Genomic DNA, 14,207 nt, shown 5'->3' with positions numbered 1-14,207 from the left:
CTTCTGGAAAGGAGCTCCTGAGCTTTGGGAGAAGTAACAAAAGTTATTGCTGTAAATGTCACTGTTAACCTGCCTAGAATATTCCTTACAGCAGGCAAGAAATAAGATCAGCTCTGCAACACCTTTCTGAAGATAACACAGATAAAATAAACAACAGGAAATTATCCTCCTATTCTTATGGGACCAGAGAGAAAAGGAAAATCAGGCTCAGCTGCACAGAATCCTTCCAAGATTCCTTCAGAGAAGGTTTCCAGAGCACCCTCCTCATCTGCATGCCTCCTCTGAAGACATACTGTAACCTTTTTTTTTTCCCCTAAACAATTAGAGCTGAACCTTCTGCTTTCAGAATGTGAATATACTACCATAAATATGTGTCCAGCTGCATACAGATGTTTACAAATACACACAAAGTGTCAGACTGAGCACAGCCCTGTCCCATCAAGAGAAGACCTCTGGTCATTGCCAAGTGAAGGTGGAAACTCTGAGGTCTCCTTGCTGCTGTGCTTGAGTGGATGCTGCCACAGCCAAAGGAGAGCAGTAGTACAAACAATACTTCAAAAAACAGAGTCAAAAATCAATACAAAAAAGGGACTTGGCCACTGAATATTGGTTTTCTACATGACCCCACGTTTAGAAAGACAAGGAACAGTAATTGGAACACATATGACTTCTTTGTGGAGGTGTTATAAAACTATTCAATGATTTTTGTGTCAAGACCAGCTGAATACAGAAATATTTATTATACCAAAAAAATGCACCCTCTTTTCCTCCCACCCTTCACTCCTGAAAAACATTTTGTTCAAGAAAATCCTAAAAACATCAAGAAGCAGCTTTTTTGCAGTAGGAGCAGAAGAGGAGATTTAGACCTAGGTTCTGTTTGTTGAATTGTTGGTTTTTGGGGGTTTTTTTGCCCTCTCCCCTGTAAGGTGAATGCTTTCAAGAAAGGACAAAGGGCAACCACAAGAATATCTGAAGATCACAGTGGGGGAGCCTGTGGCTGCTTATATTCCTTTAAAACTAGGTGAATATATCCTCTTTATGCTTTTTATCATTACTCTTAATGTGGTAGTCCAGCATACAATAGGCCATTTGTTTAAATCCCCGATGTAAAATAGATTCTGACAGAAGGAGGTATTTACTTTAAGACTACACTTATCCCCATCATTCTTTTGGCCCCTCACCTATTATCCTCTCATTAAGAAATAAAATATAAACCAAAATATTTTTCATCTCTGGAATGCAGCATATGTTTATGATAAAAATAAAGATCGTACTATAGCCAGTGCATACACATAAAAAGATCATCCTATAACTTTTGAATGCAGTTTTTTTGTCAGCCCCTGCCCATTAAATGCACCTGTCTACACTTTCATAAATAAGACTCATAAAAAGCCATTTCACAGAAACATCATTGCTGAAACTTATGATTTTAAAACAGATCATTACTTCAATATATTCTATTTAGCATTATAAAGACCATCTACATCTCAGGAGCTGGTAACAGGCAGCAATTATCCACGTTAACTGCCATCATATGGAAAAAAACCCTAGAAAATTTAGATTCCCACATATATTGAACTTCATGTGATAAGAGAGGGAAGGCTGACATTCTTTATGGGATGAAGAAAGACCATAAAGGGGCACGATAAAGAAAAAAAAAAACCCTAAATTCAACTGCTACATCCTGCACAACCTCACCCATTTCAGCCATTGTAATTCAGTGGGCATGTATATCTACATTTTTACCACCAGTTTGTGTCACTCAAAATGTTTAAATCTTTTGCTCGCAGAGGGTTTGGATTACAGTCATTCCTTATTTAGATGTGTCTCTCTCTGGAAGGAACAGGAGTTTTCTCTCACATTTCTGATGAGGCAAAAGCTAGGAAACACTAGTTATTTTTTCCTTACTTATATGCACCAGTTCCTACACTAGCATCTTTTAATAGAAGGATGCAGGATCAGTAAAATGTACCAAATTCATTTATGTGAGGCAACTCCATTCACTAAAATAAGTAAAACAAAATCCCCATAGTTAATGTTTTCTATTTTGCTCATGCAAATAAATCTCATGACAAAATCAAGTCTAAATTAAGAAAAATAAGTAATTTGGTTTAGATACAAATATACTAAGAATGACAAAAATTTACATAACCATGTAGCATTTAGAGATCTCTGTTACAGAATTACATTAATATCCCTAAGCTACTTAAAAGAGTGATTGAATTTAGAAAAACGCAAACATATCAAATTGAACAGACTTCCATCTGTACTACAGGCTTTTTGCACCACAGCATTTCAGAGTGAGAATGATACCATGTGATTTTAAAGGAAAAACTGAAAATGAAAAGTAAAGAGGACTCAAAACCCCTTCCCCAAAACTGGATCACATAAAAAAACAAGCTTCCAATAATGTGATAGATACACAAACGTTTTCACAAGCTTTGTCATAACAAGAAAACAAGGACATGCATATTGTTCATCAATTAGTTTTTGTGGGAGAAGGAAAGAGATCCTTAAAGAAAAGATAATTATCATTTTACTGCAATTTATTGCATTCATTCATCAATGAATGGAAAACAGAATGCTAGCTTTTGTGCAGTTTGTGGAGTTATATAGTATTTCTGCAACTGAGAATTTTCTCCATAACACACCTATTTGTTAGCCCAACCAAACTCTACTGAAGCCATGAGAGGCTATGTTGCTTTGAATTTTTTTTTAATCCATATTTAAACATGCAACTTAGACCAGCAAGTCCTGGTATCAACTTTAAACCTGAAATTAACCTTTTTTCCATATTAGTGCCTACAGTTTGTTTCTCTGTTTTACAAGCTCATGGGTAACATAAGAGACCAGATATCACAACCTGGACTGCTGAAATATTTCATTTGTTAATCATTACCAGTGTAAGTACTTTCTGGAGAAAGCTGAATTTGCTTAAACTTCACATTTTCTTATATTTTTCATTGCCACTATTAGGATGAGAGATGAACAGCTTGATTTTTTTCAATTTGAGATTTAAGCATATCAATCAAGCCGTCAACCCAAATGACTATCAGACAAGTAAAGATAATTCCAGCTGAAAGGCAAGCAAACTCACCAGTTCTGGTTCGTGTTAAATCTTGGGGAATCAGGAATGGCTCTACCACTTTTTTAAGGCCAGAGCACTCAGCACACCTTGTCAGCTGAAGTGGCTATTTCATGTCCAAACCATGCCCCTCAATAATCAACTTACACTGGTTATTGACTGCAGATATGATGCCTGTAGTAAAAAATTGTGCTTCAAAATGAAGACCTGGTAATGCTGAAAGTGGAGATGTGTGCTCTCAAGAGAATTGCTCTGATTTATGAAAAGCTGCTGTTCCCATAACAGATTCTCTCCATAAACACTCATGCCACGCATCTTAGGAAACTTTTGCCTGTAAAGGATCAGAATTAATTTTAAAAAGAGCTCACTTTCTGTCTTAGCAACTCACATTTCATGGCAATTTTTTTGTGAAAGCACAGGTTGCTATCCAGCCTCCAACAGAAGAAAAAGGGGGGAAAAAAGTAAAGAAAGCTTGCTTTTAGTGCTTCTTTTCTTGCCTTGTCTACCAATGTCTGCAAATTAAATAATTTCCTGAACATGTAGAAGAAAAATGCTGTTGCTGGGATCAGGTGATGGCATGAGAACAGAGCTCATCAGCAGGAACAGCACAGTCCCAGCTACTGTGGCACCCAGTTTGCCCAGTTCAGAAAGTGGGAGCCATGGCATGAGCAACTACCTTCTCTATGTGCTTCCTGATCATCACTAAGAACATTAGGGAACATTTATTCTCTACATCTGCCCAATTCAGATGCAATCTCTGGTTATTATCCAAGAATCACCCCCATCTGTTTAAATTTCCCTCACAATCCTATGGATTTAAGGCTATTGTTTTTGTAGCTTCAAGGTAGCAGAGCACTGCAAACTCGGAATTCACACAAACTCTGCCAGCACAGCCAGCTGGAAACTGGTTTGGGTTCAGCAAGAAGTGCTTGGGAAGCCACAGCAGTAACACTGTTAATGCCTCAAACTATCCACACACTTGTGGACAGAAGAAACCCACAAATAACCCATCAAGAAATGGAAATAACTGTATCTATGAGATCTGGGGTGAAAAACCAAATACTATAAAGGAAGTTCAGCAACTGAAACTGTTTTTAAATGCAGTTATTATGCATGAACACTGATTGAGCCTAGTTCTTCTGAGCTTCAATTTGCATTAAAAAGATGTAATTTGAAATACGCAATTTTCACTTATTCTTGACAATTACTTAACTGAAACTTGTTTTTTTTTTCCTAGGGTATGAGAATGGAAATGTCAAGAGTGTTACTATGAGTAAAATAAATGGATGACAGCATTGAATTCCTCTGTCTCCTCATGTTCTGAATCATTATTAGGAATCCACACTAATTGCATTCCATTGTGCCTGACAGCTTTTATATGATACTTGTTTCTTGTTGGGGCAAGAAAATAACACAAGAAATTAACTGAACAACAGAGCAAATGTCTTTGAATACAATGAAATTCCAAAAATATAGGTAAGGAATTAGTGAGAAATTAATAAGAATTTTCCTATGAAGAAATGAAAACAGAGAGAAGTTAATTGACACTCCTCACATGATCCCAGGAAACTGAGGATACAACTTCACACCTGATTGTAAAGGTCAGATGCAGAAACTGCCAAGGGCAATATGAAATAGTGAAATAGTCTGAACTCTGAGAAAATATCCAATAAAACACAACTGGTCTGTTCCTAAAACATGACAGGCTGAGCTTCAAGCATTACCAGAAGTCATTAGGAAAAAAAAGAGGAAAATAATTACATAGTCTCCTAGACAAAACAATCTACAATCCCCTAGTTTCTTTCTCACTTGTGATAAATCAATCCCCAATTAAAGAATAATGAAATGGTTTCTCAAATGATCTGCAAGAAGCTTGGCAACACCATCAAGCCCCTGAAAAGTGCTATCTGTTGATAGCAATGTTACAATTACAAGAGAAAATACTCAGTGCTTAAGGAGAGCACAGACTATGGGTTTAATCTTATTTCCTCCTGCTGTCAGGGTATTAAAAGATCTTTTATCCTATTTTGCAGCCTTTATAAGTGTATCTTCCTTTTGAGGTCACGTGCTGATATTCTGGACTGCTTCTCTTACCTTGATTCACCTGGCTTTAACAAACAAGTGCACTGGACACACAAGGATGCAGTGATGTTGGCATTCCATGTTGGCCTAAGTACAGAGACTCCTTTTATTTCCAGCTTTAATACTGACACCAAAGCAGAAACTCTTGCTATATAAACAAAATATTTACACTCAGTCCAGCTGAGGTTACACCTACTCATTCATGCTAGGGCTTCACCTCAGTGTGTGCCACACTTAGAGACCTTTAGAAGAAAACATGGAAAATAAATAAATGAGACCTACTGAGTATTTTCTACCTTACAAACAAATGGGGTAAATATCAACAAAGCTGTCAGTAAAAAAAGCTTCACCCCTAATGCTCCTTCTAAAGACTTATGTTTAATCATAAGCAGTTCATGAAAGAGACTAAGCAAGACAGAGGAGCAACAGATATAACTCTGAATATTTAGTGCTTTGATATCCTTTTGGAAAGCATGCATTTCAGATTGCTACAATCCAGAATAGCTTCTTACAGCTAAAAATATCCTGCTGCATGAGATATTTCAAGTATATTAAACACAGTTTGAAAAAAAAATAGCTTCTCCAAGAATAAGAATCCAATAAATATATATATATATATATATTTATATATATATATATCTTTAAGAAAAGTCACTGATTCTTAGAAGTTCTAAAACCCTCCGGCACCTCCTTTGGTGTGTGCAGGCAAAAAAAGAAAACAGAATTTGTATTTTATGTTTATGTATTGATATTTGTGTGTGTAAACACATCCTGCAATAAAAAATATATGAAATTCAACTTCAGCCTTGGAATGCAGAAAGCTCTGTAAGTACCAATCAAGAATGCTTTGCTCCATACATCTTCTAGAAGGGCTGCTCATTTTTATCTGGATAATTCAATGCAATGATTACATTTTTCTTTGTATAATTCTTAATATTCCAAATAGGTTTTACAGGGCATTTATGTCTCCATGAAATATAATCTAAATTACCTACCTTTCTTCCTGCTAAAAGCCCGATTCATGTTGAAAAATTTATCCAGTCAATGCTTCCTGTGTTTGGTTTTTTCCTCCCCACTTCAACCTGCAGAACAACACACATAAGAAAACAGAAAATTCCATTATTCTAGTTGAAGTTCTATTTATTGTCATATTAAAGACACTGCAAATGACCTTAAGAATTCTGAAATCATGCTGAGAAAGCGGGGATGTGCTTTGCTGAGGAAGAAATTTCAGCATTGAGAAGATCTATGTTCAAAACACCCAGAGGTACTTCATACAGAAAGACATTTTAAGGTTCCCTTAAGCTGTTCTCCCAAAGATTTCAGAGGCACAGAGCAGGTGGCCTTATACATATACATGAAGACAAATACCACACACAAATAGGTTGGAAAGAAAGCTTTAAAATGAAAGCTGGCTCCATAAAAACATTCAGTACACATTTGCACTGCCCTGTTTTGTGTCATTTAGGCTGCCAGATTATTTCAAGCTAGGCTTTCTTCTTCACATGGGCTTGACACCAAGGAAAAAAAAAATAAAATCACAATATATAGACTCTTGTTCACTCAGGGACTCAATACTGATAAAATTGCATTCTATCAGTGTTACTACATCCTTGCTCCCTCTTCCTCAGATTGAACAGTAATATCGGAATTTTCTTCCCTTAAAAACACAGATCCACTCTTAATTATTATTTAATTTTTGATTCACAATACTATTTTTGAATTTTATTATTTACCAACATAAAAAATAAAATCCACTACATCCAAAGCTATTCAACACCATCCCATTCTGCACTACAGAGCTTTTACTTCTACTAACACATGTAAAGATATTCCCATTACTACTTTTCATTCTGTTCAGATCTTCCAAGCAAAAGTTTTACCAGTTCACTTTTTATCCCCAAAAGTTTCTCTTTCTCTGCTCTCCAAGCAGTTCAAAGGAAAAGAAAAAAAAAAAAGGGATCGTAAAAAAAGAAAATCAAGATATTTTGTTACCAGATGATTTTTTAATCAACCAGAGCAGTACTTTTGCTTTGAATAAAAACAAAACTTAGGCCAGTGTTTCAAATGTCAGCATTAAAATGACAAATTCATTTAAGATACTTCAAGCAGCTCATGAATACTTCTTGTAGTGCTCATCCCCCTTTTTCAAGTAAGTGCAATACCAATTAATGCAATTATATCCCAATTTCAATGTAAATATTTGACAATTTTCAGATTGGAATACATGGGAGAGGACAGCTAGGAAAAAAAAAAAAACAAACAAACAAAAACTAACAAACCAAAATATCAAAAGCTCCATTTTATTTTCCACTAATCACTGACGCAGCAGGACTACTCCACACAGTCCTGTGAGAATGAAGGGGCAATTCCTCTTTAACTAAACTCACACAGCACCCTGGACATAAAAACCAACCATTTGTTCCTTAAAGCACAGGTACCAGACCACTGTAGTACAGATTTTACTGAGCATTTAAGAAGGGAGGGCATGACAATCAGCACAGGCAGGAGTTACCCATGCAGTTTCCATGCCAAGATTTTGATGCCAAGCCCTGACTGCATTTGGTGCCCAGCAGTTCAAAGAGCAGGGCTGGGGAAGCCTCACCCACCCCAGAGCCATCCCCTGCCCTCACTGTCATCAGCACCACACAACAGCTGGGGGACCCCAGCAACTAAAAACACCCATGAGGGTGTCCTAGGAATGGTTGTAGCAGCATGCCTAGAAAGGGCAATGGCATTAATGGGGGAATTCCAACACACATCAGGGTCCCCAAAATCTGAGAACGCATGAGTAGCTCTCCTGGCAGGGCAGGCAGCGTGGGGCTTTCACCAGTGTGAAGTGAGGACAATAAACTCAGTTGACATAGAACTTTCTACTGTTCTTTCTTATTACTCTATGTCAGAGATAAACTTTTTGTATGTTATTTATATATATATATATGTTTTGTTGGAATTGAAATTATGAAAATAGTTTCAGCAATGCTGGCCATTTTCAACTAAGTAGTCAATAAATTTTGGCTTTTATTAGTATAGGTTACTTCAATGGTAATAGCTTTTTTAGCAACTACAAGTGTGTTTGGCTTACAGGTTTAACACAGGAACCCTATTAGATATGCTTAGGATATATAAGCAGTAGCACAACTTTGTTCAGGGTGTTCACCCTTGTGAGTTACCACAGTTAATTTTGAGTAAAGAAAATTCCTTTCCCCTCTAAGATACCTCTGGCAGTTGTTTTGCACAGCATTAGACCAAACACTTTAGTTCTCCTCCATGATGGGATCGTAACATGCCCTTTTTCAGAAAGCCTTTTTTTGGTGTATTCCTGTCTCGTCCAAGAGACTGTTAAGGAACATATTTGAGATGGTTACTGCATAGAGCAGCTCCTAATTAGAAACTCTGCAGGCACATCACAGGGCAGCTGGCTGGCCACATTTCTAAAGCTCACCATTCAAGTATTTTGTTTAAAACACAGTGTAACTAAGTGTATGTTTTTTCCTCATGAGCGAGGATATATTACCATTAAAGTAACCTATGCTAATAAAAGCCAAAATTTATTGACTACTTATCTAAAAATGGCCAGTATTGCCAAAACTATGTTCATTATTTCAATTCCAACAAAACATCAGTAGAACAAAACACAGATGTGGTTTAGGCACCAAACAGTATCAAAACACTTAATCAGTGTACTTCCACTTCACACAGAAAACGTTATTAAATAGGGAACCAGAATTAGCTACATGTAACTGCTTTTACAATTCCCTCAAACTCTGATATGAACATCATCACTAACCTCTCAGATGCTGTAAAAAGCAGATGATTAAATGCTCCATAAAACTTTGCTATTAACAGAAGACCAAGCCAAACACCACCAGGTTCATTTCAATCTCCTCAGTGGGGCTTGGGGCACAAGGGTGGTTATCAGACAGTGATACACAGCACTGGGAAGTTTTCAATCAGAAAAGCAAAGTTATGTTTAGACATATCCTGCAATATCTTTGTCCATGATATTCCAATGACAAAGAATAAAACTCTTAGGAGCAAGCAAGCTGTTCTCTGGTAATGGAAGATAGGTTTTTTGGCAGAAAACAATTGAGTTTCTGACAAATCTCAGCACACCAAACCACTGGAACAGACCATTCTGTTAAAAGCCTTTAAGGAGCCAAAAGGAGGGCAAGTCAAAGAACCCCATTCTGGTGCAGGGAGCCCTGTGAACAAGGGGAGAGTCCTGCCTATAAACCACTTGACTTGCAAGGGTAAAGCAGTTGTAACAATCAGAGGCATTAGGGAATAGGCATGTGGACCAAGCCATTCCATTACTCATCACTCAGGAAGACACACCTAGGTAAAGAGCGTTTCTCCACCTTACTCCAAAGGGTTTTCTTCAGCTTTGTCCAGAATCCAAACCCTCCTGGGAAATAGAAAACCTGCACAGGATTCCACAGAGTGGTTAACCGAAAAATTGCGAAGAGTTCTGACAGGTACAAACTAGGGAAAATCAGGGTAATAACAGAGATAAAAGAAACAAAAAGAAAAAAAGAAAGAAAAGGCTTAGAAAATAATTTTATTACGGTAAAATATTCCAATGACAGACAAAGACCCTGAGCAGGAGACATTGACACCCACGGTCTGAACACCAACATGGGCATATGTCCTGGGCAGGTGGGTGTTTAAGCTGTCATATCCAACTTATAAGCAGTCACAGAGAAAGCAAACACCATCTCCTTTTTTCTTCACTCTCATTAACCCCTTGGTTTTCACCAAGGGGGGTCTTGTCACAGCAAGGAAGAAACTGCAGAATGGCGAGGGGAAACAAGTGGCCTTGGTGTTGGCAGATATTTGGACCGGGGAGTGCAAGGGTGGCAAGATCTGAAGCTGAGATTACTGAGTAATTACTTTCTAACACTGACAGTCACGTTGGTGGCTGTCTCCTCTGCCTAATGCAGCAAAGGCAGTGAACAATGAAGTGGAGTGGCAGCCTTCCAGCTGCCAGCACAAGGGCTGCAGCCCTCCCTGCCTGCTGAAACAACACAACAACTTCCACACAGGCGCCTCCACACGCCTGCGGGCTCCTTCAGAGGGCTGGGGTTTGATGTCTTTTCTAAATTTAGAGCTGTCTCAGACAAGCCAAGAGAACACACTTAAGAAGGGGAAAAAACAAGCAGTGAATGTAATTCATCTCCTTTGTCTCTTATTTCCTCTTAGAAATATTCCTGAGCACTTATTTGGGGTTTCCTCCCAGTCAGTCCCTTGGAATGGCATGGGCTATAACAATTACCTGGTCTTAGTCTTTGATTTTATGTTTCTTTTTCCTTCCAGAAATAATTACAACAAAACCTCCCTAAAAAGTCCAACTTGTACCCATCCACTCCCTGTAATAAAAAATAGAATCCAATCTGTCCCTTCCCTCACACACACACACAGAGCTCCCCTACAAAGGCGAATTTAGCTTCAGAAGACATGAAGATTCAGACTCTTCCCCCTCCCAGATCCCAGCCTTTAAAGCACACTGGGTAACATTCCTTAAAGAATGAAGCACAAAATGTCTTAAAAGCCTGTTTTGTAAGGGCTGCAGCACACAGGAATGTGTGATTCATTAACTTGAAATGAAACTTAGGCTTATAAAGTTATTTCTGAAGGAAAGATGAGAAACTGGAATACAATACCAGCTTTGTTAGTATTTTTCTGATTTAGACCAAAATTCCATGAAAATATTACTCTAATATAATGTGGGGCATAACAGAAAAAAAATTTCCATAATACAAGACTGCATTGAGTAATACACAAACCAAAGTAAACATCTAAATATCAGGAGGCACTTTCCCTTCCTTTTGTATGAAGGTAACTAAAACATAAACTTGCCACAACCCTGTTTCCTCTGAAGCAGTAAAATCATCAAGAAATGGCACATCAATGAACATATTTTGGTGCAGACCCAAACTTGCACTCTCATGCTAAGAGAGCAGCAAGCACTTTCCATCATGGTTATGAAAACACATATGCCCTTTATGTTTATAAACAATAACAGAACAGTCTGTAGGGCTGTAAACTACAAGAGAATTTAAACAAATTTAGAACTACAAAAACTTGCAGGAAAAATAACTTAAAACCAACACAGCTCTATGGGCTTCACCAAGATTGAAAATCTTTCCTTCAAATGAAGTTCTTGCCATACACTTGTGCTTTACAATTCATAAAAGCACAAATGGAGTATAAAGGAAAGCATTCAGTCACTAGAAAACTTTACTTTCAAAGTTTTACTCATAACCACATTTTCAAAGACATTCATTAGCCAGAGCCAAGTGGCAGCCAAACACTGCTCCAAAAGGTGAATCTGCAGAAATACAAAATTACTTATTGCAGTTCTTCAACTTGGCAGAGGATGAGGCTGGGCAGACTGGGAAAGAGCCGGTCTTCTATCTAAAATTCCCATCTTCCGATCACCAAAGCAGACACTGCTGTTGAGATGGCAGAATTGCCAAGGGAACAGAGCCCAGACAGCTCTGCTGGCCCTTGAGCCTGCAGGGTGTGAGTGAAGTGCCCAGAGGCGTCACTGGGGCTCACCCAGTGTGAGTAAAGAGAAGACAGAAATGATGCGGGCAAACACCACAACAGCTGGAAGCCACAGCCTAGGAAAGAGCCCACCTTCCAACACTGCTTCTCCTTCTGTGAGTGGAATGGGCAGGAACACCCCAGTCTGAAGGCTGAAGACCCTCCTGTGGTGTGACTGAGATCACCCTGCTCTCCCCAAGCTCCTGAAACCACCAGGAAGGCACAAGAGGCACGCATATTCCCTATATTTTTCTTCCCCTCTCTCAAGCAGTACAAGCCTAGTACTGCTGTGGCAAGTGCATTCCAGCCCACAGCAAGGAGTCTTTCAGACTACAGGTAAAGCATTTCTCATACAGTAGATCTGCCAAAAAGTATTTGCAGAAACCAAGGACAAGGAGACAGTAGTGTTTTGCTATAAATATCAATATCAAAGAGAGGCCAGGAAGCAGAAAATCTATATGAAACTCATGCAGTTTTCACAAAACTTTTCTAGGTGATTTTTTACTCTTCCACTTCTTAAAATAATCTGCTCCTTTCAATGGGAAAAAAATGAAAATAAAGATGAGTAAACAGGTGACAAGGGGATATCACTCAGACAGTTGACAGCAAAAACAATTCCTTAGGCAAGGTGATCACTAACTTTTGTTTTACAGCAAGAAGAAATATCAACATCAATAAGCATAGCAAGAATAAACTTCAGTATTGAAACAGAACTACGAAGAAAATGCGTTTATAATTGTTGTGAGCACCAATAAATCCTCAGACAAGCTGATAATGGAATGACCTTTAAAAACCCCAGACAAATAGAAAATGTATTTGTTCCACAAAAATAGCTCTCTGGATATCTTTTAAAACATTAGGAACAACGTAATTTTAGAAAATATTGCACTTCTCAGGCATATTTACTGGTAAACAATAATTTTTTTATTATGCTTAATTATGCTGATACATATTAGTGGATTATATGACTCATTGAACAAACTGACGTTTATACTGTCCAAGCAAAAAGAGTCATTGCAAACACAAGAGCATCCTCTTCTGCAGAAACCAGTTCTATTATTTCTATTTTCTCTTATTTGGTTCATTGTGACTAAATAACCATAACAAGATACAAGAGAGGAGCTTTCTTTTTCCTGCACTCCACAAGCACCAGTGAGTCAAATGTGAAGGATTTCACATTCTTACTCCACTGTAGAAGAACTTACAAATGTCAGATGCTCAGAGCCAGCAGAAGGGCTTTATGTGGTTTTTTTTCTCTCCCAAAGAGCTCAGACACCTTCATCTGCTCCCAAAGGACAGACAGATGGCAAACATCTTGCAGACAAGAGTATTCTGTATTTCACATCCCATTAGCCATTTGATCAGCTAGATGGAATCAGAACAAGATTTCTGCCTGTCCCACTACTTTCAGATGGATGACTGAGCACCTGGGGAGCTTTGCGAGTGCTCTGTTGTTAACAGCAACAGAGTTCATCACTGGGGTCTACCACAGACAGGTAAACACAGAACAGCTCTTAAAAATAAACCAGTTCTGGTGGAAGGGATTACTGGGCACCTGAGATTTTGACTCACAGGAGGAGTAATTTTTCACAATTTCACACACAGTTCTGGCTTGAATAAATAGATACAGTCAAATAAAGGTATTCCCTGACACAAAGTATGGTTACTTCCATGCTAGCATCAGTTTCTCCTCTATAAGAGCTGATTGCTCTAGAGCAATCTAGATAACCTATTTATTTAATTACTCGCAGATGATTTTCAAACCCTTCCTTTTATTTTTTTTAAGGGGGAGGGAATTTATTTGAAACTTTCAGGTCTCAAAACAGCAGCAAATTTTGTTAACCTTCTGAATTTTTTCCATTTACTGGAAAAAAATGACATTTTTTACATTTACTGAATTCATTGCATTTTCGTAATCACATTGTAAAAAGAGCTGCTGACAGAAAAGGCAGAGACCAAAAGGCTCATTAGGTATTCTGAAGGTAAATCTCCAAACAAAGCACACCAATTTCAGAAATAGGTTTAGATCCACTTAGAGTAAAAACTCATCCTATTTAGCAGATCTGTTATAGAGGCACAAGATTTTAACAAAAGACATCATTTTTCTCCTCTACCAAAGTATACTTGGCCAATCCTGGAAAGTGCATCAGACATTCCATTGTGCACATATGCTCAACAGGTCCCAGAAGACCACTTCATGTGCTTCCCTCAGTGTGCATTAACCTTAATTGAAGTTCAAAAGCTGATTACTGATGTTCCAAAGATGATTAAGATGAAGAGAAAGCCCCAGATGTCTGTTTAGGCAAAAGTAACCAAAAAAATTCTGGGTAGGTACCAGGGAACAACCTGCAAGAGAAGAATGAGAAGCGATGTGCCTTCATCTCTCCACACATGCTCCTGTATTTTTGTTACTCCTGTACAGCACACACTAGATATTTTCTTTGCTACAGTCCTCTCAATAGGCTCATTCCTATTTATAAATGAAAAATGT

At 38.0% G+C, this 14,207-nt stretch overlaps 1 protein-coding gene across 9 annotated transcripts in view; it reads right to left on the bottom strand.

Annotated features, from left to right (window-relative positions):
- GULP1 (GULP PTB domain containing engulfment adaptor 1) overlaps positions 1–14,207 on the bottom strand; it is a 144,986-nt gene that overhangs the window by 70,582 nt on the left and 60,197 nt on the right. For all 9 annotated transcript variants that reach the window (XM_036386600.2, XM_036386599.2, XM_036386603.2 and 6 more), the window contains one exon: positions 6,163–6,249. In XM_036386600.2, coding sequence (XP_036242493.1) covers positions 6,163–6,190 — 28 coding nt within the window. In that variant the 5' untranslated portion in view covers positions 6,191–6,249. The remainder of the gene's footprint in view (positions 1–6,162; positions 6,250–14,207) is intronic.

This window comes from Molothrus ater, chromosome 7 (genome assembly GCF_012460135.2).
Source record: "Molothrus ater isolate BHLD 08-10-18 breed brown headed cowbird chromosome 7, BPBGC_Mater_1.1, whole genome shotgun sequence".
NCBI classification, from domain to species: domain Eukaryota; kingdom Metazoa; phylum Chordata; class Aves; order Passeriformes; family Icteridae; genus Molothrus; species Molothrus ater.
Note: the sequence above shows the minus strand (reverse complement) of the source record. Positions and strands in the feature narration are given on the sequence as shown.